This window comes from Arvicola amphibius, chromosome 2, assembly GCF_903992535.2.
Source record: "Arvicola amphibius chromosome 2, mArvAmp1.2, whole genome shotgun sequence".
In the NCBI taxonomy this organism is placed as follows: Eukaryota; Metazoa; Chordata; class Mammalia; order Rodentia; family Cricetidae; genus Arvicola; species Arvicola amphibius.
Window position 1 is genome coordinate 64,862,216 of NC_052048.2, and position 22,309 is coordinate 64,884,524.

The window sequence follows — 22,309 nt, forward strand, 5'->3', positions numbered from 1 at the left end:
CTTCGTTGGTCCCTCCCACATCCCCTAGAGCCCTCCCACATTCCGCTTTCTCCCTCCATTCCAGCCAGGCCAGTTCCCTCCTCCAGATCTTCCCCTCCCCCGTGGAGCTGGCTTCAGCCGTCCCCCTACCTCCCCCCCCCCCCCCCCCCCGCTCCAGACTCAATGAAGCTTTCTTTTTTTCTCCCGCAGGTTGGAGGTCCGGCAGACGCGGTCAGGGTGCTGGACTTGCAAACGGTTTCGGGATCGGCCCCCTGTGGAGGCGGGAAACTTTCCAGCCCCCAGCCGTTCCTTCACATCCCCCGCTAGGCAGAGTATCAACAGTCCAGTTCAGCTCCAGGGCTGGGCCATGGGAGCAGGTCCCGCAAGGGGAACTAATGTTCCGAGGGCCCCCTTGGTCGTTGTGGTGCCCCCGGGTGCCTGCGGGTGATGTCACGGCCTTCACTTTGATGTCACGTTAAGCATATGACGTCAGTCTCAGCCCCCCCTCCCCCCAGGCACCAGGACCCTCTGGTTGGCAATCACAGCTTCCCTGAGTGGCACCACGGTGCGAACTGTAGGATAAAGGCCCCAATTAGCTTATCTGGGCACCCTGACTTCTTCCTGCAGGCTCCTCTTCCTCCAACCCCCATCATCGCCGCAGGGGCCAGGGAGGAGCGGGCACGCCTCCGGCACCCTGCAGCCCCGCCCCGCCCCACCCCCCGCCCTCGGGCCAGGAAGCGCGGAAGGAACAGCCCGGGCCATGGAAGGGGCTGTGATGGAGGGTCCGCTCTTTCTGCAGAGTCAGCGCTTTGGGACCAAGGTAGTGTGTGTATGTGTCTGTGTGTGGCGTGGGGGATGGCGAAACCCCTCTGGACTAGAAGTGCGTGAAAGTATCCAGAAAGAGGGAAGGGGCCGGAAGCAGATCGGAACGCCGCGAGGGCAATTGTAGAGCCCCACGACGTTCCCTTGAAGCCCCAGGCTGTGCCCTCCTTGGTGCAGAGTTGGGATGGCATTATCTTTGGGAAAGTGTCCCTGCCTGGGAAACCACAGGCTCAGATCGGCCTGCATGGGGGTCTCTTCTTCCCCGTGGGGCTCGTGCTGCCCTGCCGCGCACTACCGCGTCTTTCATTTTTTTCCCCAGAGGTGGAGGAAAACCTGGGCTGTGCTCTACCCGGCTAGTCCTCACGGCGTAGCGCGGCTGGAGTTCTTTGACCACAAGGGGTCGAGCTCTGGAGGGGGTCGAGGCGGCTCTCGCCGTCTGGACTGCAAGATGATCCGCCTGGCTGAGTGTGTGAGCGTGGCCCCTGTGTCTGTGGAGAGTCCCCCAGAGCCCGGCGCCACTGCCTTCCGCCTGGACACCGCGCAGCGCTCGCACCTGCTGGCGGCGGACGCCCCGTCCAGCGCCGCCTGGGTGCAGACTTTATGCAGAAACGCCTTTCCGGTGAGGGGTTGGGGGTGAGCTGCCCTGTGCCTAAGGGACCCTGCGAGAATGGGGCTATTACAGCGGCACCGGACCTCCTGCACCTACTCCAGACCCAAGGGAATTCTATATAAGGTTCTCGATGTGCCTTTTTCCGCAGAAAGGCGGCTGGGCTTTGGCGCAGACCGAGAACCCGCCTAAGTTTTCTGCCTTGGAGATGCTGGAAAATTCACTGTACAGCCCCACCTGGGAAGGTAGATGCCTGGCATGAATGGAGTGGGGGAAAGGGTGTGCTCTTGGGGAGCTAGTGTTGGAGTCTACCGAGTCCCTAGCCTGCCCCAGAGCTCCTTCCCCTTTCTGTGTGTTCCTTCCAGGCTCCCAGTTCTGGGTAACCACGCAGAGGACCGAGGCTTCTGAACGCTGTGGCCTGCAAGGCTCCTACATATTGAGGGTGGAGGCCGAGAAGTTGACCCTCCTGACTTTGGGGGCCCAAAGTCAAATCCTGGAGCCGCTCCTTTTCTGGCCCTACACTCTGTTGCGACGCTATGGCCGGGACAAGGTGCTGGGGCTTTCTGGGAGAATGATTGTCAGAGAGGGCGTAGGGTAGCTGTAAGCCACCAATTCCGTCCCCAGGTCGTCTTTTTTCTGCAGGTACACTAACTTGGTCAGACCTGCGGTCATCTCTTGTGGCACTCATAATGTGTTTCCCTTCACACCCCCAGGTAATGTTCTCTTTTGAAGCGGGCCGTCGCTGCCCCTCTGGCCCTGGGACCTTCACCTTCCAGACTGCACAGGGAAATGACATCTTTCAGGCAGTTGAGGCCGCCATCCAGCAGCAGAAAGCCCAAGGAAAGGTGGGACAGGGACAAGATGTCCTCAGAACTGACTCCCATGAAGGGGAGGCCGAGGGGAAGGTGGTTTCCTCTCCTGTTCCTCAGGAGCCCCTGGGCAGCCCCCCGGCCCTATATGCTGAGCCTTTAGACTCGCTGCGAATTCTCCCAGGCCCTTCTCAGGACTCTGTCTATTCGGACCCCCTGGGCAGCACCCCTGCTAGGGCAGGGGAGGGGGTGCACGCAAAGAAACCTCTTTACTGGGACTTGTATGGGCACGTGCAGCAGCAGCTGCAGAAAACCAAGCTGACGGACTCCAAAGAGGACCCCATCTATGATGAACCTGAGGGCCTGGCCCCAGCCCCTCCCCGGGGCCTTTATGATCTGCCTCAGGAGCCCAAGGATGCATGGTGGTGCCAGGCTCGGGCGAAGGAGGAAGGCTATGAGCTCCCTTACAACCCTGCTACGGATGACTATGCTGTACCACCTCCTCGCAGCTCGAAGCCCGTACCTGCTCCCAAGCCACAGGGCTTGGTCCTTCCTGAACCTGGTCCCACAGGTGGCAGTGGCAGCAAAAGCCACAGCTTAGACACAGCTCTGTACAGCAAGGTCCAGAAGAGTGGGACCTCAGGGACTTGGGACTGTGGGCTTTCTAGAGTAGGGAATGACAGGGGAGGGGTCAAGTCGGAGGGCTCCACCTGAGGAAGCTGCTGATAGTTCACGGGGAGTTCATGCTGATAGTTCACGGGCACTGAAAATCAAACCTGTTATAACCAGCAGGAACCAGAGGGTGGGAGGGGCCTATGTTAAGGCTAGGGGACCAGAGGCATCAAGGGATGACCAGCTCCAGGAAGTCACAGGAAGTAGAACAGATGAGAAGGCCAAGAGATAGGCTCTGGGGAGGCTCATAGTGCTAAGGAATGGATGGCTCATGGACTAGGCCTGTGGAAGGGGACCCCTGGTCAGAGAGGATGCACTCTGGGGAGGCCGGTGTGGATCCTTACTCTTGTGTTGTTCTTTGCCAGTCATATTTTTAATTTATAAAACGAATCTCATTAAAGCCAGTTTGGGTTGAAAAAGTCTCTGTGTGTGAACAGACACAGTGGCCACGTGCTGGGAGGGTATGGAGGGATCAGAAGAACCGGAAAGATGTTGGGGGCCGGGGAAGAAGGAAAGGGCCCCAGCGAGTGAAGTCTGCAGTGTGGTGGCTCAGAGCCTGGGTGGCCACAGGCTCACCTGGGCTGGTCTCTAGCTCGGTGGCCCTGGGTCAGTTGTCTGCTAGCCATGATCCTTAACTTTCCTCTGCAGTCCTTCCACCAAGGGTGAGAATTTGGCTCAGCTTCCAAAGATTGCTTGCATTGAAAAGGATACATTTCCTGAGCACTTGACTGTCATCCAAAGCCTAGGGAAGGTACTGGACAAATGGTAGCTATGTTTCTGTAGTTCAGGGGATCTGACAGAAAGGTAGGCAGGTGTGGGGAGAGGAGATGGGGCAGGGAGAAGGCTTCTTTCACAGTGTCCCCTCCCTTCTGCTGGGCACTAGACAGTGCCCTGTCCCCTCCACAGACACAAGCTTGCCTACAGGAACCGAATGTCTGATGCTGAAGGAACTGCTGTGGGCGGTTTGGGAAGGGTACTCTTCTGGACCAGGGTGCAGGTTCCAATGTCTTTGTTTTTCTTGAGCTGTGAAAACCTTATCGTGATTCTCGAATTGCAGTTTCCCCAAGGGTGACCCAAGCTCATCCACCTTCTTACACAAAGCTGCAGGAAGAAATTCTGGCCTAGCAATGCTCCTAACAATGGTAGAGGTTTACTGGACATTTATTTGTGTCAACACTACTATCAAATAACCCGAAAGAGGAAGAAAATCCCTGCTGGACAAAAGACAGGCCTGGGTGTGCTGCTTTCAGCCCGAAGTTGGGCAATGGCAGTACTGGGGACAGAGGCGGGGAGGCTCAGATGAAGAGCAGGCAGATCCGCACTCAGGCAGCCATCCTGTACGGTGTGGCTGTGTCCTGGCACTGGAGGCTTAGGTCTGACAAGGATACTCTTCCTCTGAGTCAGAGGGCAGGAAGGTTCCCGAGGAAGTTTTGTTGGCTGCTGACATCTTGGGAGCTCTACCTGGGGCTGGAGCCACTGTCAGGGGGACCACCGTTGTTCGAACTCTGTTGGTCTGGGGCTGTCCACCCTGCAAAGGACAACGGGAATCTTGTATGGAGACTAGATAGTTCCCAAGTTCTCATCACTGCCGACTCATTTCTAGAGCGGCACCCTGAAGGCCCAGGGTAGTGACTGCAGTCCCTAGGCTGCAGTACCATCTCCTTGCCCAATGCCCCTTCTCTGCTAGCTTGCCCTCCAAGCCCTCATGGTGGGCTCTGCTCCCAGGCATCTGGTCATTGCTTCTACTTCTGGAGTTCAGAAACATTCTTCTGCAATTTTAGCTGAGACAGAAATGGAAGTTTTTCCCAAATGCTCAGTTACAGAGAAACCAGGAAAAACCACTGAGCAAAAGGAAATCTTAATGCCGGGCGGTGGTGGCGCACGCCTTTAATCCTGGCACTCGGGAGGCAGAGGCAGGAAGATCTCTGGTCTACAAGAGCTAGTTCCAGAAGCTCCAACGCTACAGAGAAACCTTGTCTCAAAAAGGGAACCCTTAATACAATAGTTGGTTTGGCTTCAGAGGTACTACAATCCTCCTGCCTTAGCTTCCTGAGTGCTGGGATCACAGGTATGAGCCACCACGCTTGGCTTCTGGTTTTAAGCCTTTTCTCCGGAGCCCCATTCTGAGGTACTAGTCCAGTTTCCTCACCCGTCCTCAGTGAGGCTTCCCTTGCTGGAGTTGTGAGAAGTGATAGGAGCTGAAGCTCTGGTCAGAAAGCCTGAAGCTCTAGATCCTTTCCCTCCCCTTAGGCAGTTCTACTTCCGTCTCTCTGTCAGCCTTTTTATTTTATTTTTTATTTTTTATTTTTCCCAAAGAGAGGGCTGTAGTTCTAGTGTGGCCTGTTTGCGTAACAAGACAGGTAGTGGATGACTAAGAGTTACAGACAGAGTACCTAAGCCACAGGCGTGGTGACCTCAGGAGGCTGAAGCGAGTTGAGGGCAAGCTCATGGTCAGTCTGGGCTATAATGTTTCATTGTGAGCCCAGTTTCGGGAAACCAAACCAGAACCCAAACCAACCGACCCCCCTCCCATAACTGCTGCTGTTGCAGGGTGGAGATGAAGGACTCTCTTGGACCCAGGGCACAAGGGGATGGGAGGCTAAAGGGAAGGACTGGGGAAGGAGGGAGAGGTACCTTTCTAAGGCCCCTGCTCTCCCTGCTTGTGGAGAGGCGTCCCTGAGGCTTGGCATAGGTGCTACTCAGATGTGAGTACAGCTGGCTCTCAACTTGCAGGGGGTTGTAGGTGGCTCCCAGTTCCAGGCCGTCTAGTGTGCTCTAAGGAGGAGAGGAGGCATTTTATTCCGGGAACTCAAAGGTCATAGAACTCGAGATGCCTCTTAGAGACCGGCCTGAGTATTGAGAGGCTGGGGGAGGGGGAGGACGCCAGCCTGCGGTCGAGGCTGAGACAGATGAGTCTCACCCGTGTTCCGCCCCATGAGGATGTGCTTGTTTCAGGTGAAGGAATAGAAGTAGACGGAATGCCTGGTGGTTGGAGACTCTGAAGCCCTTAATACTGGCCCCAGGAATTAGTACTGGTCTCAGGAAGGGTTACTGGATTCTGAGAAAAACCAGAACTCTCCGAGAGGTACAAGGGGTCCAGTGTGTGGAGGGAAGGGGAGGTGTGTCTTCAGGTTACACATAGGGTAGGGGTGCTCCAGGCCTTAAAACAAGTACAGGGAGTTCCCAGCCGGAGGTGAGTGGGGCACAGCAGGAGGACACTGGAGCACAGCATTCCTGAGTAGTTAGGGTTTCCGGCCACAATATCCTGTGCCAGGAGCTGCTTCCCTGAAGTGAGGACCACCGAGGGAACCATGGCACTCCTGCCCACCTCTTGGCTGCCGAGCCGCTAGCACAATCCCGGGCTCTGTCCTGCTCCTCAGCCGGCCAGCCAGCTGTGACTGTGGTTCCCATTCTCCCCATCCAGAGCCTCCTCTGCCACCCCCACCTGAGGGGCCCAGACACAGAGAGGAGGAGGGGAGTGGAGAGAAGGGGAAGGGGGTGCTGCAGAAGGCGGCTCCTGGCCTCCTGGCCTCTTTGCATCTGAGTTTCATACTTTTACGCCTTTTCCCCAGCAGAGGCCCAGAGCACAAGAATGCACATGCACATGACAGGACTATAGTGTCACATGGGTGCACAGGTGGAGCCACAGACATGCTGCCATCTCTCTAGAGGCTTGGCATGAACACACTAGAACACCATAATGAACACTTGAAGACATGAAAGTCCACCCATATCTTCCCATTGGGCTTCTCCCTTATTGGCCATCATTCCTTTGTTCCCACTCTTTGATCCCTCCTCCCTGTTGTGCTCCTCATGGTCCCCTCTCCAAGACAAGTGCAGATGACAGGAGGGTCATGATGGCTGGCTTTTGCAAAGGGCACTTCTGACCAAGCTAAACAAATCAGATTCAACTCCTGGACCTGAACTACCTGTCTGGACTTCCTCCCCTGCTGCTCTCAGCTTTCCCTTCTGGGGTACTTGCCCCTTTTCCTTCACAGCCAGCTACCTGTCGGCACTGATTTAAATAATATATATGCAGTGGTGTATTATGCATTTTGATAAATAAATCTTGCCTGAAGACCAGAGGCTACTAGAGGTCAGACAATGGTGGCACACACCTTTAATCCCAGGATTTGGGAGACAGAGTCAGATGGACCTCTGTGAGTTCAAGGTGACCCTGGGCTACACAAGATCAATGCAGAAATAAATCCAGGTGGTGGTGGCTCACACCTTAATCCCAGTCCTAGGGAGTCACACGTCTTTAATCCCAGCATGAGAGGGAATGGGAGGAGAGAGACTTAGTTGGTTTAGTCTGCGGTCAGTTGCTCAGCCTTGGTAGAGGTAGGACTTCTTTAGTGGCTTGGCTGCCTTGATTTTCTGGTTTTCGGGTTGAACCCCAATATCAGACTCTGGGTTTTTATTATTTGTGCTACATATATATTTTTTCTCTTAATTTATTATGTTGAATTTGATACCATAGGTAGGATTTTTTTCATGTGTTTGACATCAAACACAAAGTATGTTCATTTTAAAATACAGAATGACAAAAATATCCATTTTTTTTGTACAAAGCATATGTTTTCATGGGCATAAGATTCAAGGAGGTGGTGGCAAGTCTATCATAAGGTGGATAGTATGATCACCAGTAAGAAAAAGAACCTACATAGAATTACATTATTTCTTCCCTAAGCTCCGCAATTCTTTCAAGTGCTGAGATGGTCTTCTCTAATCAGCTTTACCATCCCTCTGTCAAGAAGCCCATCCGATGAATATGTATAATGCATAGTTGGTATGTCTTTACAAGGCCACCAAACAATTTTTTTAATCATTTTACAATCCCAGTTCCCTCTCCCTCCTCTCCTCCTGCTCCCCCCACCTTCCACTCACCCCATTCCCCATCTACTCCTCAAAGAGGGTAAGACTCCACACGAGTCAACAAAGTCTGCCACATCACTTTGAGGCAGACCAAGGCCCTCCCCTCCAAAGAGAATGGGCTGCAAAAAGCCAATTTAAGCACTGGGGATAAATCCTGGTCCCACTGCCAGTGACCCCACAGACTGCCCCAGCCACACAACTGTCACTCACATTTGAGGGCCTAGTTCAGGCCTGTGCATGTTCCCCTGCTGTCAGTCCAGAGTTGGTGAGCTCCCACTAGCTCAGACCAGCTGTTTCTGTGGGTATCCTCAGGGGTGTACATATGTGTGTACATGTACACATTTATGCATGTGCCCATATCTATGGGATCTCCTAAAATGGATGGCACTAATTCCAAATTATTTGCCTATGTCAAGGCCCATTTCTCTCTCAACTCTCTGCATAAATCTCTCCCTCAAATCAGGCTTGCTTCTCAATTAATTTTCACCTTGCTGCCTTAACCAGATCATTGACTTCTTCCCACTTCACTTTCTACTCTTGTTTTTATTTCTGATGGCCGTAACAAACCCTGCCTGCTCCTTATGACTGTTTTTCTCCCTCACCCCTTTCTCAAGCTCTGCTCTATTTCCCCATGGTATGGTGGTTTAAATGAGACTGACTACCGAAGGCTCATATATTTGCATGCTCAGTCCCCAGTTGGTGAATACTTTGGAAAGATTAGGAGATGTGGCGCTGTTGGAGAAGGTGTGTCACTGGGAGTTGGTTTTGAGGTTTCAGAAGCCCACAGCAGGCCCAGTGTCTCTCTGCCTGAGCATTAGGATGTAGCTCTCAACCACTACCCCAGTGCCATGTGTGCCACCATGTTCTCCGCCACGTTGACAATGGACTAAGACTCTGAAACTGGAAGCAAACCCCCAGTTGAATGCTTTCTTTTTATAAGAATTTCTTGGTCATGGTTTCTCTTCACAGCAATAGAACTCTAAGACACACAGGCTCCACTTGCCTCTATGATTTTTAGGCTGTCTTCAGGTGGGTCCTCGGACAGTGGGGGGAAGAAGCCAGGCAGCATCAGTTCCCTGGTGGCCACCAACTTCGCCAGCAGTGTGAGAGAGTGAGATGGTGTGATCACATAGAAGTTGCTGGCAGGGACATTCTGGCTGCGTCTGGGGATCTGGGGTTCCCCTCTGGCCAACAGCAGCCAATCTCTTTTCTGTAACAAGGACACACATCTTCAGTCTTTGGCTTGTTTTGAGCACAGCCCCAACTGCAGATTCTGAGTTCTCTTTGGGGTGTCAAAGAGGAAAGAGATATTTCATTTTCGCCCCTAAAAGCACCATTACTGTTCTTCCCGCCTGGTTTAGGATATGCCCGAGAATACCCGAAAGGTTTTGGGGAAGATACAAACTAAGAAATGTTCTTTAACTTGAAGTGAGTTCATTCTAGTTAGACATTAGACTATTAAATATTAAGTGTAGAGTCTAAAAAAAGACAATCTTGTGTATGTTGTATGTATGTAATTTGTGTGTGTGAGTGTGTGTGCAGGCATGCCATGTGCCATGGTGTGTGTATGTCAGGGGACAAGATTTGGAACTTGGTTCTTGCCTTCCACCTTGTAGCAAGGTATTTGTTTCTGAAATATATTCTAGGCTAGCTGACCCACAGTATTCAGGGTAATTTTCCTATCTCCACTCCTATCTTGCCATAGATTAAAGACGCATGCCACCAGGGCCTAGAGAGATGGCTCAGCAGTTAAGGGCACTGATTGCTCTTCCAGAGGACCTGTATTCAATTTCCAGGATCCACATGGTGTCTTACAACCATCTGTACTTCCAGTTCCAGGGGATCCAATGCCTGTTTCTTCTGGCCTTCTTGGGCACCAGGCACCCAAGTGGTGCTTGGATGTACATGTGGGCAAAGCATCCATACGTATAAAATAAAATAAAATAAAATAGAATAAAAAGGACTAGAGTGCTTAGATTGAGCTTGAGGGGCAGAGTTGCATGGCTAGTGGTTTTACTCAGTGAACCATCTCTTCTACTTCAGATTTTTGTTTACTATTGGGTGTGGGGGTATTTACCTTTAATCCCCGTACTCAGGAGATGGAGGCTGGAGGATCACCACTTGAAGGTCAGCCTGACCTTATATATATATGAGACCTTGTCTCCAGAAAACAAAAACAAACAAAAGAACAATTCTTTCTAGAATTACAATTCTTTGTAAATATATTTTTTTGTACTAGAAATTGAATATGATAACATTAAGCAACCTCCCTCCCAAGACAGTTTTTGCTGTGTGACCCCCGTATCTAAGAACTCACTACTGTAGCCCAGGCTTCACTATTGCTAGGCTGCTCCAACACCCTGTGCTAGGGTGACTCACAGCGCCTGGTTCCAAGAATTATAATTGTGTGTGTGTGTGTGTGTGTGTGTGTGTGTGTGTGTATAGAGGACAACCTCAGGTGTCATTTTTCAGGTGCCGTTTTCTTAAACAGGGTTTCTCTTTGGCCTGGAACTCACCCGGTAGGCTAGGCCAGCTATCTGGTAAGCCCCAGAGATTCATGTGTTTCTGCCTCTCCATCACTGTGATTATAAGAATGTACCACAATGGTAGTTTAATGTGGGTTGTTCTAGGGATCACACTCGGGTCTGACTGAGGCATTTTTCCAGCCTCTCTCTTTTTAATTTTTTTTGTGTCACTAGAAATTAAACGTAGGGCCTCACACATGCTAGACAAACACTCCACCACTGAGTTCTTTTTCCCACCCCTAATTCTTAAAGTTAGTCTTGAAATGGAGGTGTGTAGAGGATGGTGAGGGACATCAGGTCTTATTTTGAGAGTAAAGTCTGGTAGTGTTGGCACTGAAGGCAGTTGGGATGGGATGGATGACTGTGGGGGATGCCCCTGGAATACCCAGTAAAGGTTTAAGAAGATGCTCAAGTGGCCTGCAGGCCAAGAAGAGAAAGAGGAAGTGTACAGGGGAAAGTTTTAGTGCAGCAAGACAGTGGGTGGGGACAGGACCCTTGAGATCAACTCAGTGAGTCCACAGAACAAAGTTAAGTGCTAGACCCTGTGGGCAGTGGCTCTGTGAATGTCACATGCCACAGAGACAGCAGAGCACCCAGACAGAAAGAAGAGACAAGCATTTACAAATGAATTTATAGGCACACCCTTTTTTATGAGATGGAAACAAGGCAACTTTCTTTGGTCCTTTTCCAAGGAAAATCACAAATCTCCAAGAAACATGGAGTCAAATGGTTATAGTCATCGGGAAGTTATGTCCTCTTGCTGGCAGAGACCATTAATCACCTCTGGCACAAATGTAACAGTTTCCCAGTTACACAACATGGGAACAACAAACTATACTAGTTCTATCATTCTAACATAAGAACAATGTGGAAGACCACAGGAAAAGGGAGCATCAGTGCTGAGTGGAAGACCATGGGAAAGGGACCATCCATCAGTGCTGAGTGGAAGACCACGGGAAAGGGAGCATCAGTGCTGAGTGGAAGACCACGGGAAAGGGAGCATCAGTGCTGAGTGGAAGACCATGGGAAAGGGACCATCCATCAGTGCTGAGTGGAAGACCACAGGAAAGGGAGCATCAGTGCTGAGTGGAAGACCACGGGAAAGGGAGCATCAGTGCTGAGTGGAAGACCACGGGAAAGGGACCATCCATCAGTGCTGAGTGGAAGACCACGGGAAAGGGAGCATCAGTGCTGAGTGGAAGACCACGGGAAAGGGACCATCCATCAGTGCTGAGTGGAAGACCATGGGAAAGGGACCATCCATCAGTGCTGAGTGGAAGACCACGGGAAAGGGACCATCCATCAGTGCTGAGTGGAAGACCACGGGAAAGGGACCATCCATCAGTGCTGAGTGGAAGACCACAGGAAAGGGAGCATCAGTGCTGAGTGGAAGACCACGGGAAAGGACCATCTGTAACATGAATTCTAATTGGTCTTAATATAAACTCAGAGTCAGATATTAGGAGGTGAAAGCTGAAGGGTCAGAGAAGCAGAGCAGCCAGCCACTAGAGTTCTTACCTCTACCAATGTTCAGACCTAAGGGATGATCCTGTTTCTATGAATCCTCAAACTGCACCTCCAGACTGAATCCTCAAACTGCATCTGAGCTCCTGTCTCCTCCCACTTTATATTCTCTCTCTGCCCAGCCATATCACTCCTGTCTCCACCTCTCTAGTGTTGGGATTAAAGGCATGGGATCCCAAGTGCTGGGATCACCTTTGTGTGAATTCTGTTTCTCTTTTAGGCAGAGTCAATCTTGTGTAGCTCAGGGTAGCCTTGAACTCACAGACATCCATCTGCCTTGCCTCTGTCTCCCAAGAGCTGGGGCTGAGATTAAAGGTGTGGGCCACCACTGCCTGGTCTCTTATGGGTAACTAGTGGCTTAGCTTTATACTCTGATCTTCTGGCAAGCTTGTTAGATTACAAACAAAATATCATCATACCCATCAGTACTTTGTGGAAGACAAGAGAAAGTGACACAGGGAGGCATCTGACACCTGCTGGTGGCTTCAGAGGGAGGAGGGAAAGCTCTGCCATCTTAACTCAGTGCCATCAAACCACGAGCACAGAATGATCTCTAGCAAGGGGCAGGGAACCCGCTCATGCTTCCAAGAAGAAAAGCTGTGACTATTCTTGTGGTTGACAGTCATGGGCTGATAAGGGAAGTATGGTGCCTCTTCAATAAAATCCTGGACGAAGATAGGTGAGAAGCATGATGCTTCCTCAAGCAAAGCATGGGTGGAGATGGGTGATCCAGGCATGGGAAAGCTAACTGTAACTATAATAATAATCTAAAACAGTGGACTGCTTACCCAGCCCCAGGCACTTGTGTAAAGAGCATTGTGGAGACCTTAGAAGTTCATTTGTGGGCTGGAGACATGGCTCAGCAGTTAAGAGCACTGACTGCTCTTCCAGAGGACCCGGGTTCAATTCCCAGAACCCATATGGCAGTTCACAACTGTCTGTAACTCCAGTTCCAGAGGATCTGACACCCTCACACAGACATACATGCAGGCAAAATACCGGTGCACACAAATAAAAATAGTAATAGAAAGAACGTCATATGCTGATATTATCTTTCTTATATCTAGAGCTTTCCCCCTGAAGAACAGATTCAAACTGTGATGCAAAGTCCATCTGAGGCTTACTGAGTCCACCAAGCTAGGAGCAAATAATATTAAAATTATGGCGTATGTGCTTGTCAGGGTATTTGCCTAGTCTGAGGGAAGACTAGGCAATTGCTTAGTTTCCATTGGCCAAGGTAACTTCTGATTAGGGCTCAGGATTTCAATCATCATTGTTTCTCAGACTTCTTTTTTGTACCATTCTAGGCATTTGTAAGTTTGTTAAAAATTTATTGAGTGGGGAGCTGCAAAGATGGCTCAGCAGTTAGAAACACTTGCAGAATTGAATACTTATGTTTAGTTCCTGACACCCTGGCACTCACAATCACCCCTAGCTCCAGTTTCAGGAGATCTGACATCTTGTGATCTTCATGGGCACTAGGCATTTGTGAGGTTCATACACATACATGCAGGTAAGACATTTATGCATATAAAGATTTTTTTATTGAATACTTATTAGGTTCTAAGCACTAGGTGTGTAGAAACTCACTAGATACTGTATCCTCTTGGCATTTATAATTGAGTAAGGGGAAGCTTGTAAGGGATGTTTATCTAAAATGTCACGTGATCCACTCTCTTGACTGGTCTATATTTAGGAACGATTGTCCCGTGCTCAGAAAACTTCTCAGTCCTAAACAAACTGATAATGTCAACTGCATGCACAAGACTTAACTAAGCATGAGATACCTTGCCACTGAGACAATGAGCTAGGGAGCATGGCATGGGATGTTTCTTGGATCTCATCATTAAAGAAGAATAATCTCTATTACACTATGGGCTTGCTAAGAACCTCTGAGTGCTGCACACAGGACACCTTTGGCCACTGGACTCCGAGTTGACCAACCTGAGATGACAGCTAAGTCTCTGTAGTCAGCTGGTATGTAGGAAAGCAGTCTCAAAAGTCCCTGCTAACACTGGGACCGTCAGAGGAGCAAGAAGATTTGCTTTTTGCCCCCTCCTTTTCCTTGGATTTTTTTTTCTGTTGAAATAATTTTAGAGAATGCTTTTAAAATTTATGGGCTGGAGACAGAAAGAGACTGTCAGAAAGCTCTGGAAGAGACATAAATATGTTTCTATTAGATGAAAATGTTAATTTGTCTTCAATTCCTGGGGAGGAAGCTGATCTTTAAGGCTCCCGTTTAGGACAGTAGATTTCTAGCTTCTCCCCCGGGGTAGTGGTTTATGGCACTAGAGACTTGAGGTCCAGGGCTCAAGTCTAAGGATGTTAGTTAAGTTATGGGTTGACCTGTTAGGACATGGAAGTATGGCTAACTGCCACAGCAGGTATCTGAGGCTGAGAAAAAGCCTGGGAACGTCTCAAAACCAGCAGCAGCCTTTGGGGTCCTCGAGGGGAACAGTGCTAATGACCGTAGGTAGACAACTGCTGAGTTCTTTCTAATACACTTTGACTGGTTCTAAGGAAAAGAGCACGAGTTAGATGCTAAACTTACCAGAAGGAAGATATGATGTTATGAATATAAAATATCTCCTATGGGCTCGTGTTTGCTGTGGTCCCATTGGTGGAGCTGTTTGGGGAAGGAACCCTTAGGAGGTGGGGCCTAGTTGAAGGAAGTGAGTCAGTGGAGGGTTATAGTCTGGCCTGGGTTCCTGGTTTGGTCCTCCAAGATGTGATCAGGCAGCTTGTGCATCTGCCACTGTGAGCCTTCCTCGCGGAGCACGTCCCCCACCATGATGTATCTTCTCACTGTGAGACAAAATACATCTCTCTTCCTTCAGGTCGGTTCCTTGTCACATCCAGAAAAAAGGTAGCTAATATACAGTATGGGGAAAGATGCCTGTGCTTAGGCTGTGATTGGAGATGCCACAGAATGTGGCTTAGACTTCACAAAGTGTGTTCCTTCTCTTCAGAGCAGGTGTGGATGGGGCAGGGTTGAACGGCATGCCGTACTCCAAGTTCAGCCTCAGTAAGGTCATCCGCCCCCAACTTCTTTACAGTTGTACTGACCTTCTTCTAGGAACAGCTTAATGATCCATTATGGATACCAGAGAGAAGGAAGAGGAGATAGTTACTGACCTCGGGCTGACAGGAGTAGAAGTGGTACCCATACAAACCCTGCAAGGAGGTCAGCTGTGGATTTCTTATAGCTGGTAGAAACTTAATCTCACAGACCAGCACTGCCTTGGTCTACCATTAATGTGAAGACCATCAAACAAACACAGGGTGCGGTTAATGAAACATGGCCGGGTGTGGAGTGAGGTGTTTTGGAGGTAGGCACAGGGAGCTGGGAGGAACAAACACCCACTTAGCTTCGCCTGTGGAGAGAGATGTATCTCCTTGGTATAATGCACCCACCAAGCTAAGCCTACGCTGGGCCTTTGGAAATGGGAAGGGAAACAAGACAGAAATTAGGTTTGTTTAGCATTTGCTTTTTCTCTCACCCCAGCAAGGAAGGAACCAGGAGGAGAGAAGCCTCTGCAGCAGCACCCAATACTCTTATCGTGGTTTCGATTTGAAATAATTCCCATAGACTGTAGAAATCTTGGTCCTCAGGCGTTGGGACCCTGCGGCAGAAGCTAGAAACTTTAGGAGGTGGGGCTTAGCTGCAGGAAATAGGTCACCTCGGGGAGTGTCCTTGGAAGTTAGACCTTACCTTGGTCTCCCTTCCTGTAACTCTCTCTGCTTCCTGTCTATCACAAACTGAGTGATCTTTCTCATCCTGGGCCCAGAATCAGCTAAACCCAGGACTATGTTCTGAACATTGAAATTGTGATCCCAAGTAAGTTGCCCTCTCTTGATTATGGCAGGAGTGTTGCCATAGTGATAAATATCTGACTAATGACACCGTTCTGCTCTCACACTGGTTCCCATAATCACGGTAAAAGATCCCCAGCCCTCTAAAACAGACTACCCAGTCCTCGCAGGTGAACATTCTTCAGGACAGACCACAACACAAACTTTTATTCATCTAAAAAGACTAAACCTTCCAAACTGTGTTCTCCCACCACAGTAGAATGAAACTAGAAATCAGTACCGAAAGCACCTTGGGAATTCATGAATATGTGAAGACAATATGCTTCTATCTGTACGCAACTGAGGAACTCACAGGAGATGTTAGAAAATCATTAACTGTGAATGGAAATTAGAATCTAACACAGCAAAGTTGCCAACGACCTGCTAAGGCAGGGTTTACAGAGAGAGAGGCGAAAAGGAGCCACCAACTTTCCCAGCTGTGAACACTGTGGGCCGCAGCAGTGACTGGTCTGCAAGTCATGCCCACTGGTGTCACAGTGGCACAAATGTCATCAAAGTAACAAGGTCCACTTCACATACCTGACATCATTACTGGGGCCAAGTACCTGTGACTAGATAGAGCATAGGCCCTAGTGGAGAACCTACTTCTATTACTCTGCTAACTGGACACTGTTATGGTCAAAATAAAACGGCGATGTTCCCCGAGTGGCTGCATTGGGCAGCAGGCCATGAGGAGCGTCGTGGTAAAAATGCTGTGGTTCTGGAGTGGCCCAGGGCCACGAGGGGCAGCAGATCCCAGGCAGGGAACCTCACGGTGGGTGACAGACAGAGACACACCATGCAGAGAAAGTGGGTTATTTATTTAGTCGGTTATGGAGGGAAAAGGGGGGAAGAGGAGAAGAGGGAAGAGCAGGGAAGGTAAGGGAAGAAGTGGGAGAAGGGAGAGAGGATAGAAGCTGCCTCTTCAGGAAACTGAAAGGAAAGGACTCAGGCTGGAAGCCTTGGCACTGGGGGGAGATGGAATAGGCGGGGCTTGTCTCTTAAAGGGACAGGGCAGACCATTACAGACATCATATTAAACCAACTCCTGATGACTTGTTCTTATACCTATAGATTAGAGTGTATCTCTGCCCTCACCAGAGAAGCTTCTTTTTTGCAGTAGGTAGTGATTAACTCAGAGACCCACAACTGGTCAAGGTGCAGAGAAAAAGAGACTGTGGACATTTATATCATACTCCTCCACCCAAAGCTCAGGGATGGCGGTGGAAGAGAGGGGCAGAAAGACTGCAAGCCATGGTGGGGGGGAAGTGGTGGTGGTGGTGTAGGTGATTACAAGGAAACTGCCTTCTGCATGTAGCAGGGGAGTGGCACATACAAATTCACAGCAATTGAGATAGCAAGCAAAGGCAAGATTTGTTTTAATGTGTATAGGTGTTTTGCCTGAAGATATATCTATGTATCACATGCATGCCTGGTGTCTGTGAGGTGAGAAGAAGGCATGGATATCCTGGAACTGTACTTACAGAGGGTTGTAAGCCACTATATGAGGGTGCTGGAACTGAACTTGGGTCTTCTGTAAGAGCAACAAGTGCTGTTAACTGCTGAGTTATCTCTCTAATCCCTTGGCTTAATATTTAAAAAAAATCAGTCAATAGATTATACTATACTAATAATATAAAGAGAAAAAACTATATAATCATCCAGTAGATTTATTTTTTTTAACAAAAGTCAATAACCTTCCACAATAAAAATGAACAACAAACTAAGTCAGGTAGAACTTCCTTATCTTGACAAAGTGCTAAAACCAAAATAAAACAACAAAAATGAAAAATAACCTCATTGCTGCCTGCTGTAGTGGCTCATGGGAGGCTGATGTAGGGGGATCACAAGTTGAAAAACAGCCTGGGCTGGATAGTGAGTTCCAGGCCAACCTAGACTACAGTGTAAGACTCTCTTTCAAAACAAACAGGCAAGCAAACAGCCCTATCCCTACAAAACTTCAAAATTCTAACTCACAGTGGTAAAAGGTAGCACACTGTGGTAGCTTAAATAAGAATGGCCCCAAAGGCTCATATTTGAATGCTTAGTTACCAGGGAGGGGCACTACCTCAGAAAGCCAAGGAGGTGTGGCCTTGTTGGAGGAAGCATGCCATTGGGGGTGGGCTTTGAGGTTTCAAAAGCCCAAGCCAGACTCAGTGGTTCTCTCTTCCTGCTGTCTATGTATACAGATGCAGAACTCTCAGCTGACTGGCTAGCACCAGCATGCCTGCATGCCGCCATGCTTCCTGCAAAGATGACAATAAACTAAACCTCTGAAACTGTAAGCCAGCCCCAATTAAATGTTTTCCTTTATAAGAGTTGCTGTGGTCATGGTGTCTCTTCACAGCAATAGAAACCCTGACTAAGACACACACTTTACTGCCAAGAGCAGAAACAAAGATATCCAGTCTTATCCCTTGTCTACATTACTGTACTGGGATGTGCTGAGGCCCAGAGGCCTTTTAGGAGGTTAGGATTCTGGGTGTGACCCCAAGGGAGAGGCATCCATGCAGATACCAAGTATATTAACAACATGGCGCATGGGAACCTGTATTTTCTGAATTTGATTTAAGAAAACAGCAAGGTGACAATTATCACAGCAGGGAGCTACAGTGCCAATCCATGCAATTATTGGTGCTGTGAGGGCCAAGTAAGATGTGACAATAGCCACAAGGATGGAAAAGGATAAACAAACAAACCAATAATGAGTGGGGACAAGGTCTGACAGAGCGGAAAAAGCTTCACAGTGAAGACATATAAGCAGAACCCGGGAAAAGTGAATAAAACTTTGTCAGGTGGACAGAGGCAAGAGCACAGTGTGTGAGCATGTGAGATCAGTTAGCGTATTTGGAGAACACTTAGCAATTTATTAATGTCTCTGGAATGGAGACTAGGCAAGGCTGGGTGAAAGGTGAAGCAAGAAAAGTAGACCAGGCTGGCTCCCAGGAGGCCCTGGGACCCCATGCTAGCCTGCTGCCTTCAGACTTCTTCCCCTCACAACCTTCAGATCCTAAGCCCCGCCCGCATTCTATTTTTTTAAAGGTTCTTGACCTGCCATCACCCCACTCTCTGCTTGGAATCTTGGTCTTGAGTCTTGGCCTCTACAGCCGAGGGCTTTCCATCTCCACACCCGCTCACAGCCCAACCAGCCCGTAGCCTGTGTGCTCAGACTCCTGCTGGACGTGTCCTGGCTGGAATGCTGTCACTGCTGTGGCCAACTGGAGCAGACATGGACTGGAAACTCAGGAATGTGTCTCTCTAGACGCTGACATTTGAAGTAGGAAGCCGAAAGACTTCAGGGCTGTTTTCATTTCTTTTTCTAGTTCACACAGACCCGACTTTGTCAGGAGCGAGGATGTGGACAGTGAGTCACTAGCTACATAACTGGGACTACACAGCAGTCTTGGGTGACTGAAACAGCTTTTTCCTGGCAAGGGATGGATTCATCTCATAAAGACTTGGAAAAAATTAATTTTATTTACTTATGTATTTATTCCCTACCACATTTCATAAAATTTTTGTGCAAACTTAGAAAAAAATGCACCAGCAAATAAAGACCACATGATGAGTTAAGGAGGGAGATTGGCTAGAGGAAGGAGCTAAGAACAGGGCAATAACGAAGCCAGGACCAGGGACACTGCCAGAAATGCTAGAGGTCCCTATGGTTCTCCTTGACAAACAGTAAGGGAGCCTTGAATGGATGCTACCAAGAAGCAATGTTTGAGAGACCACCTGTGATCAACATGACAACGCACTCCACATGGCTGTAGAGTGGTTTAAAATTTGGGGCCTGGAACAAGCTTTCTGGGTTCAGTCCTGACTCTACCATTTCTCTGCACCTTACTTTCCTCATCTGCATGACAGAGATGGCTTTTACGGAAGGGAGAGTAGCCCACTGGAGCAGGTGGCTCTGGCAGCCTCGCCTTTCTCCCCCATTCCCTCTGCCTTGCTAAAACAAGTAGATTACATTCCTCAAGCTGGCCACCGAGGTCCATCCCCCTATTTGTCCACTCCCTCCTCCTGAGGTTGTCTGCCAAGGTCCAGCTATCAAAGTATGGAAGTCCAGTAATCAGAAGCCTCCTTGGCAGACTTATTAACATGCCCAAATGAAATTAAATACCTCATCCTCACGTGGGCTTTCCCATTTCACTTTTTTTTTTTTTTGGAGACAGGGTTTCTCTGTAGCTTTGAGGCCTATCCTGGAACTAGCTCTTGTAGAGCAGGCTGGCCTTGAACTCACAGAGATCCACCAGCCTCTGACTCTCGAGTGTGGGATTAAAGTCCGTGGCCCATTTTACCTTTATAAACTGCCATTTTCCTATATGCCTGTCTGTCTCCCTTCTATTCAGAAGCAGTCCTCTGTGCCTGCAGGGACAAATATCCCTGCCCCCTTCCCCTTGTTCCCTTCCCCTTCTCCTTCTTCCTCTATCTCTGACTTTGTCTCTTATGCCCTGTCCTCTACTCTATCCTCTGGGGCAAATAAATCTCCTTTGTGTTGAGAACTTGGCCTCGGGTCCTAAGCTGATACTTTTCTTTTCAGTTATTTTATAGGATGGCTATGGTAATAAAATAATACTTGCAAAATACTTGGAACTGTGTTAGGTACAAAGTCAGCATAATAAAGTATTACATTTCTAAAATTAGCTAGGCATAATAGTGTATATGTTCAATCCCAGAATTTAAGAGGAAAAGGCATTGTGGATCTCCGTGAACCCAAGGCCAGCTTGGTCTAGATAATGAATTCCAGGCCAGCCAGGGTTATGTAGTGAGACTTCTTTTTTTCCCCCTAAAATTAACATGTATTTAATTATAAGTTGCTTCTTATTTTGTCAAATGAAAAATAAGCGGATAATTTTTAGATATAGGTCTATAAAAGCATCAAAGGACACTGTAAGGATGCAGATGCTTAGGATTTGGATTAATCTAAGAGTGAAGTTGATGAGACTGTAGATGTTGTGTAGTTTTCTCTGAGAGTAAAACCCTCCATCCTGGAGGGAAGCTCCATAAGATACAGGAGTCAGAAAGAAGGTGAGACAACAGGATAGTCTAAGGGAGATGAAACACTCCATCCTTCAGGGACGGTCATTAAGCTCAGGAGGTAAAAACCTTCAGGAAGTCCCTGAAACTGAGCAGACTCTCTAGGCCTTTTTCCATTAAGCATGTGCGCGCGTGCGCGCGCGCGCGCACACACACACACACACACACACACACACACACACACACACATATGCACACTGTAAGAACTGTTGGAGATACCCTGCTTCCAGGAGGCTCAGAACAAGCAAGCTGCCTGGAAGAAGCAGAGAGCAGTCTAGCTGCCTGGAAGAGGAACAGATCAACTCAGTTACCTGGAGTCAACACTCTAGGCCTCCAGATTTTGTGAGCTGTCACCCATGCTGCAGTGGACTTTTGGTGATGACTTTGAGTCATTTCTGCTCCTGTAAATAACCCCTCACCCATTCTCTTATACGTAATTCCAATAAAACTCATTGGTTCACCAAACTGAGCGTTGGTGGTATCTGTGCTTCGGTCTGTCATCAATTTCCTATCTAGGATAAGGAGATGTTTGTTCATGTCTCCCGAGAAATGTCAAAGACTGGATAAAGCATTTTTGATGAAAGTAAAAACTCAAATAAAGGAAAGTAACCTTTGGGGAAGACAGAAATGGAGTGATTCCCAGAAAAACCTATCAGGGACTGGAAAGCACACATCTAACTGCAGGTGACTCTGGCTTAGAGTGTGCAAAACGCAGCTGGAAAAGTTACACATTTGCAGCTGTGGAATCTGTTGGGATGGCACTAATGGCGAGGGTTTGACAGTTGCGGCGTGTATTTGGCCCAGAAGAGCTGCTCTGAGTTAAGGCTGGAGGAGAGGGCACAACTTCCCTGTGCCTTCACCTGTGGGGAAGTTCACGAACCTGAAAGTGAAAACAGGGAGTCAACTAACTGGCCGGGGACAAGTTAGAAAATGTAATCAGAAGGCAAAGGGGGAGTACGTGAGCACGTGATGGAGTTACTTCTGCATTCAGAGGTCAGCGCTGGCTGCTTCTCCTTCCCAGGAAGGTCAGAAAAGCTTGGTCATGTATAGAGGCCGTTTGGAGTGAGGCATTGTCAAGGGTTGAATACAGGGAGATGAGAAAGGGGCAGCATGAACAGAGGAGGATGAAAGGCGGGGAAATGGAATGCTCTTCATTCATTTGATTGGAAAATATGCTATGTGAAGGAAATAATGGGAGATAAAGCTGGACCCTGAATACTGGACTAAGAAATATAGATAACAGTCTCTAGAGAGGGAAGAATCCAGACAAAGGAGGGAATTACAACTGCTTCATTTACCCTGAGGGCATATGTGAATTCGGGTTGAAGGGGATGGAGGCAATGGTGGTGAAGCTCAGAATCTAGAGCCCTACCTGCTAAGAGACATTTGTGAGGAAACAGAGCGACTAGCAGATCTTTTGGTGGAGACCTGGGGGTGCAGTAGGGTGTGGCTCCAGCCAGTTTTCCACTGAGAACATTTGTGACATACTGGAGTTATATGGGTCAGGAGGCAGAAATACTTGAGAAAAGCCAAGAGTGTTTCAGCAGATGTGGGGGGCAGTGGTTAGAGTTGAGACCTTTTAGGGTGAGGGGACATACACAGTACCC

The 22,309-nt window shown here is 48.8% G+C and overlaps 2 protein-coding genes across 3 annotated transcripts in view; one reads left to right on the forward strand and one right to left on the reverse strand.

Annotated features, from left to right (window-relative positions):
- Positions 1 to 589: 589 nt before the first annotated feature.
- On the forward strand, positions 590 to 3,308 carry Dok1 (docking protein 1). The gene is made up of 5 exons (XM_038319768.1): positions 590 to 799; positions 1,121 to 1,420; positions 1,560 to 1,653; positions 1,774 to 1,958; positions 2,122 to 3,308. Exons 1-5 carry the CDS (start codon positions 740 to 742, stop codon positions 2,929 to 2,931), a joined length of 1,449 nt encoding a protein of 482 aa, XP_038175696.1. The 5' UTR covers positions 590 to 739; the 3' UTR covers positions 2,932 to 3,308.
- An 824-nt stretch (positions 3,309 to 4,132) lies between these two features.
- The window catches only part of LOC119808189 (meiosis 1 associated protein), an 82,390-nt gene continuing 64,213 nt past the window's right edge, over positions 4,133 to 22,309 (reverse strand). Inside the window, exons 7-9 of one of the 2 annotated variants that reach the window (XM_038320587.1) lie at positions 8,768 to 8,974; positions 5,524 to 5,664; positions 4,133 to 4,417 (exon numbers count right to left, since the gene is read on the reverse strand). In XM_038320587.1, coding sequence (XP_038176515.1) covers positions 4,259 to 4,417; positions 5,524 to 5,664; positions 8,768 to 8,974 — 507 coding nt within the window. In that variant the 3' untranslated portion in view covers positions 4,133 to 4,258. Of the gene's footprint in view, positions 4,418 to 5,502; positions 5,665 to 8,767; positions 8,975 to 22,309 lie in introns of both variants that reach the window. The other variant, XM_038320588.1, reaches the window with a different exon arrangement.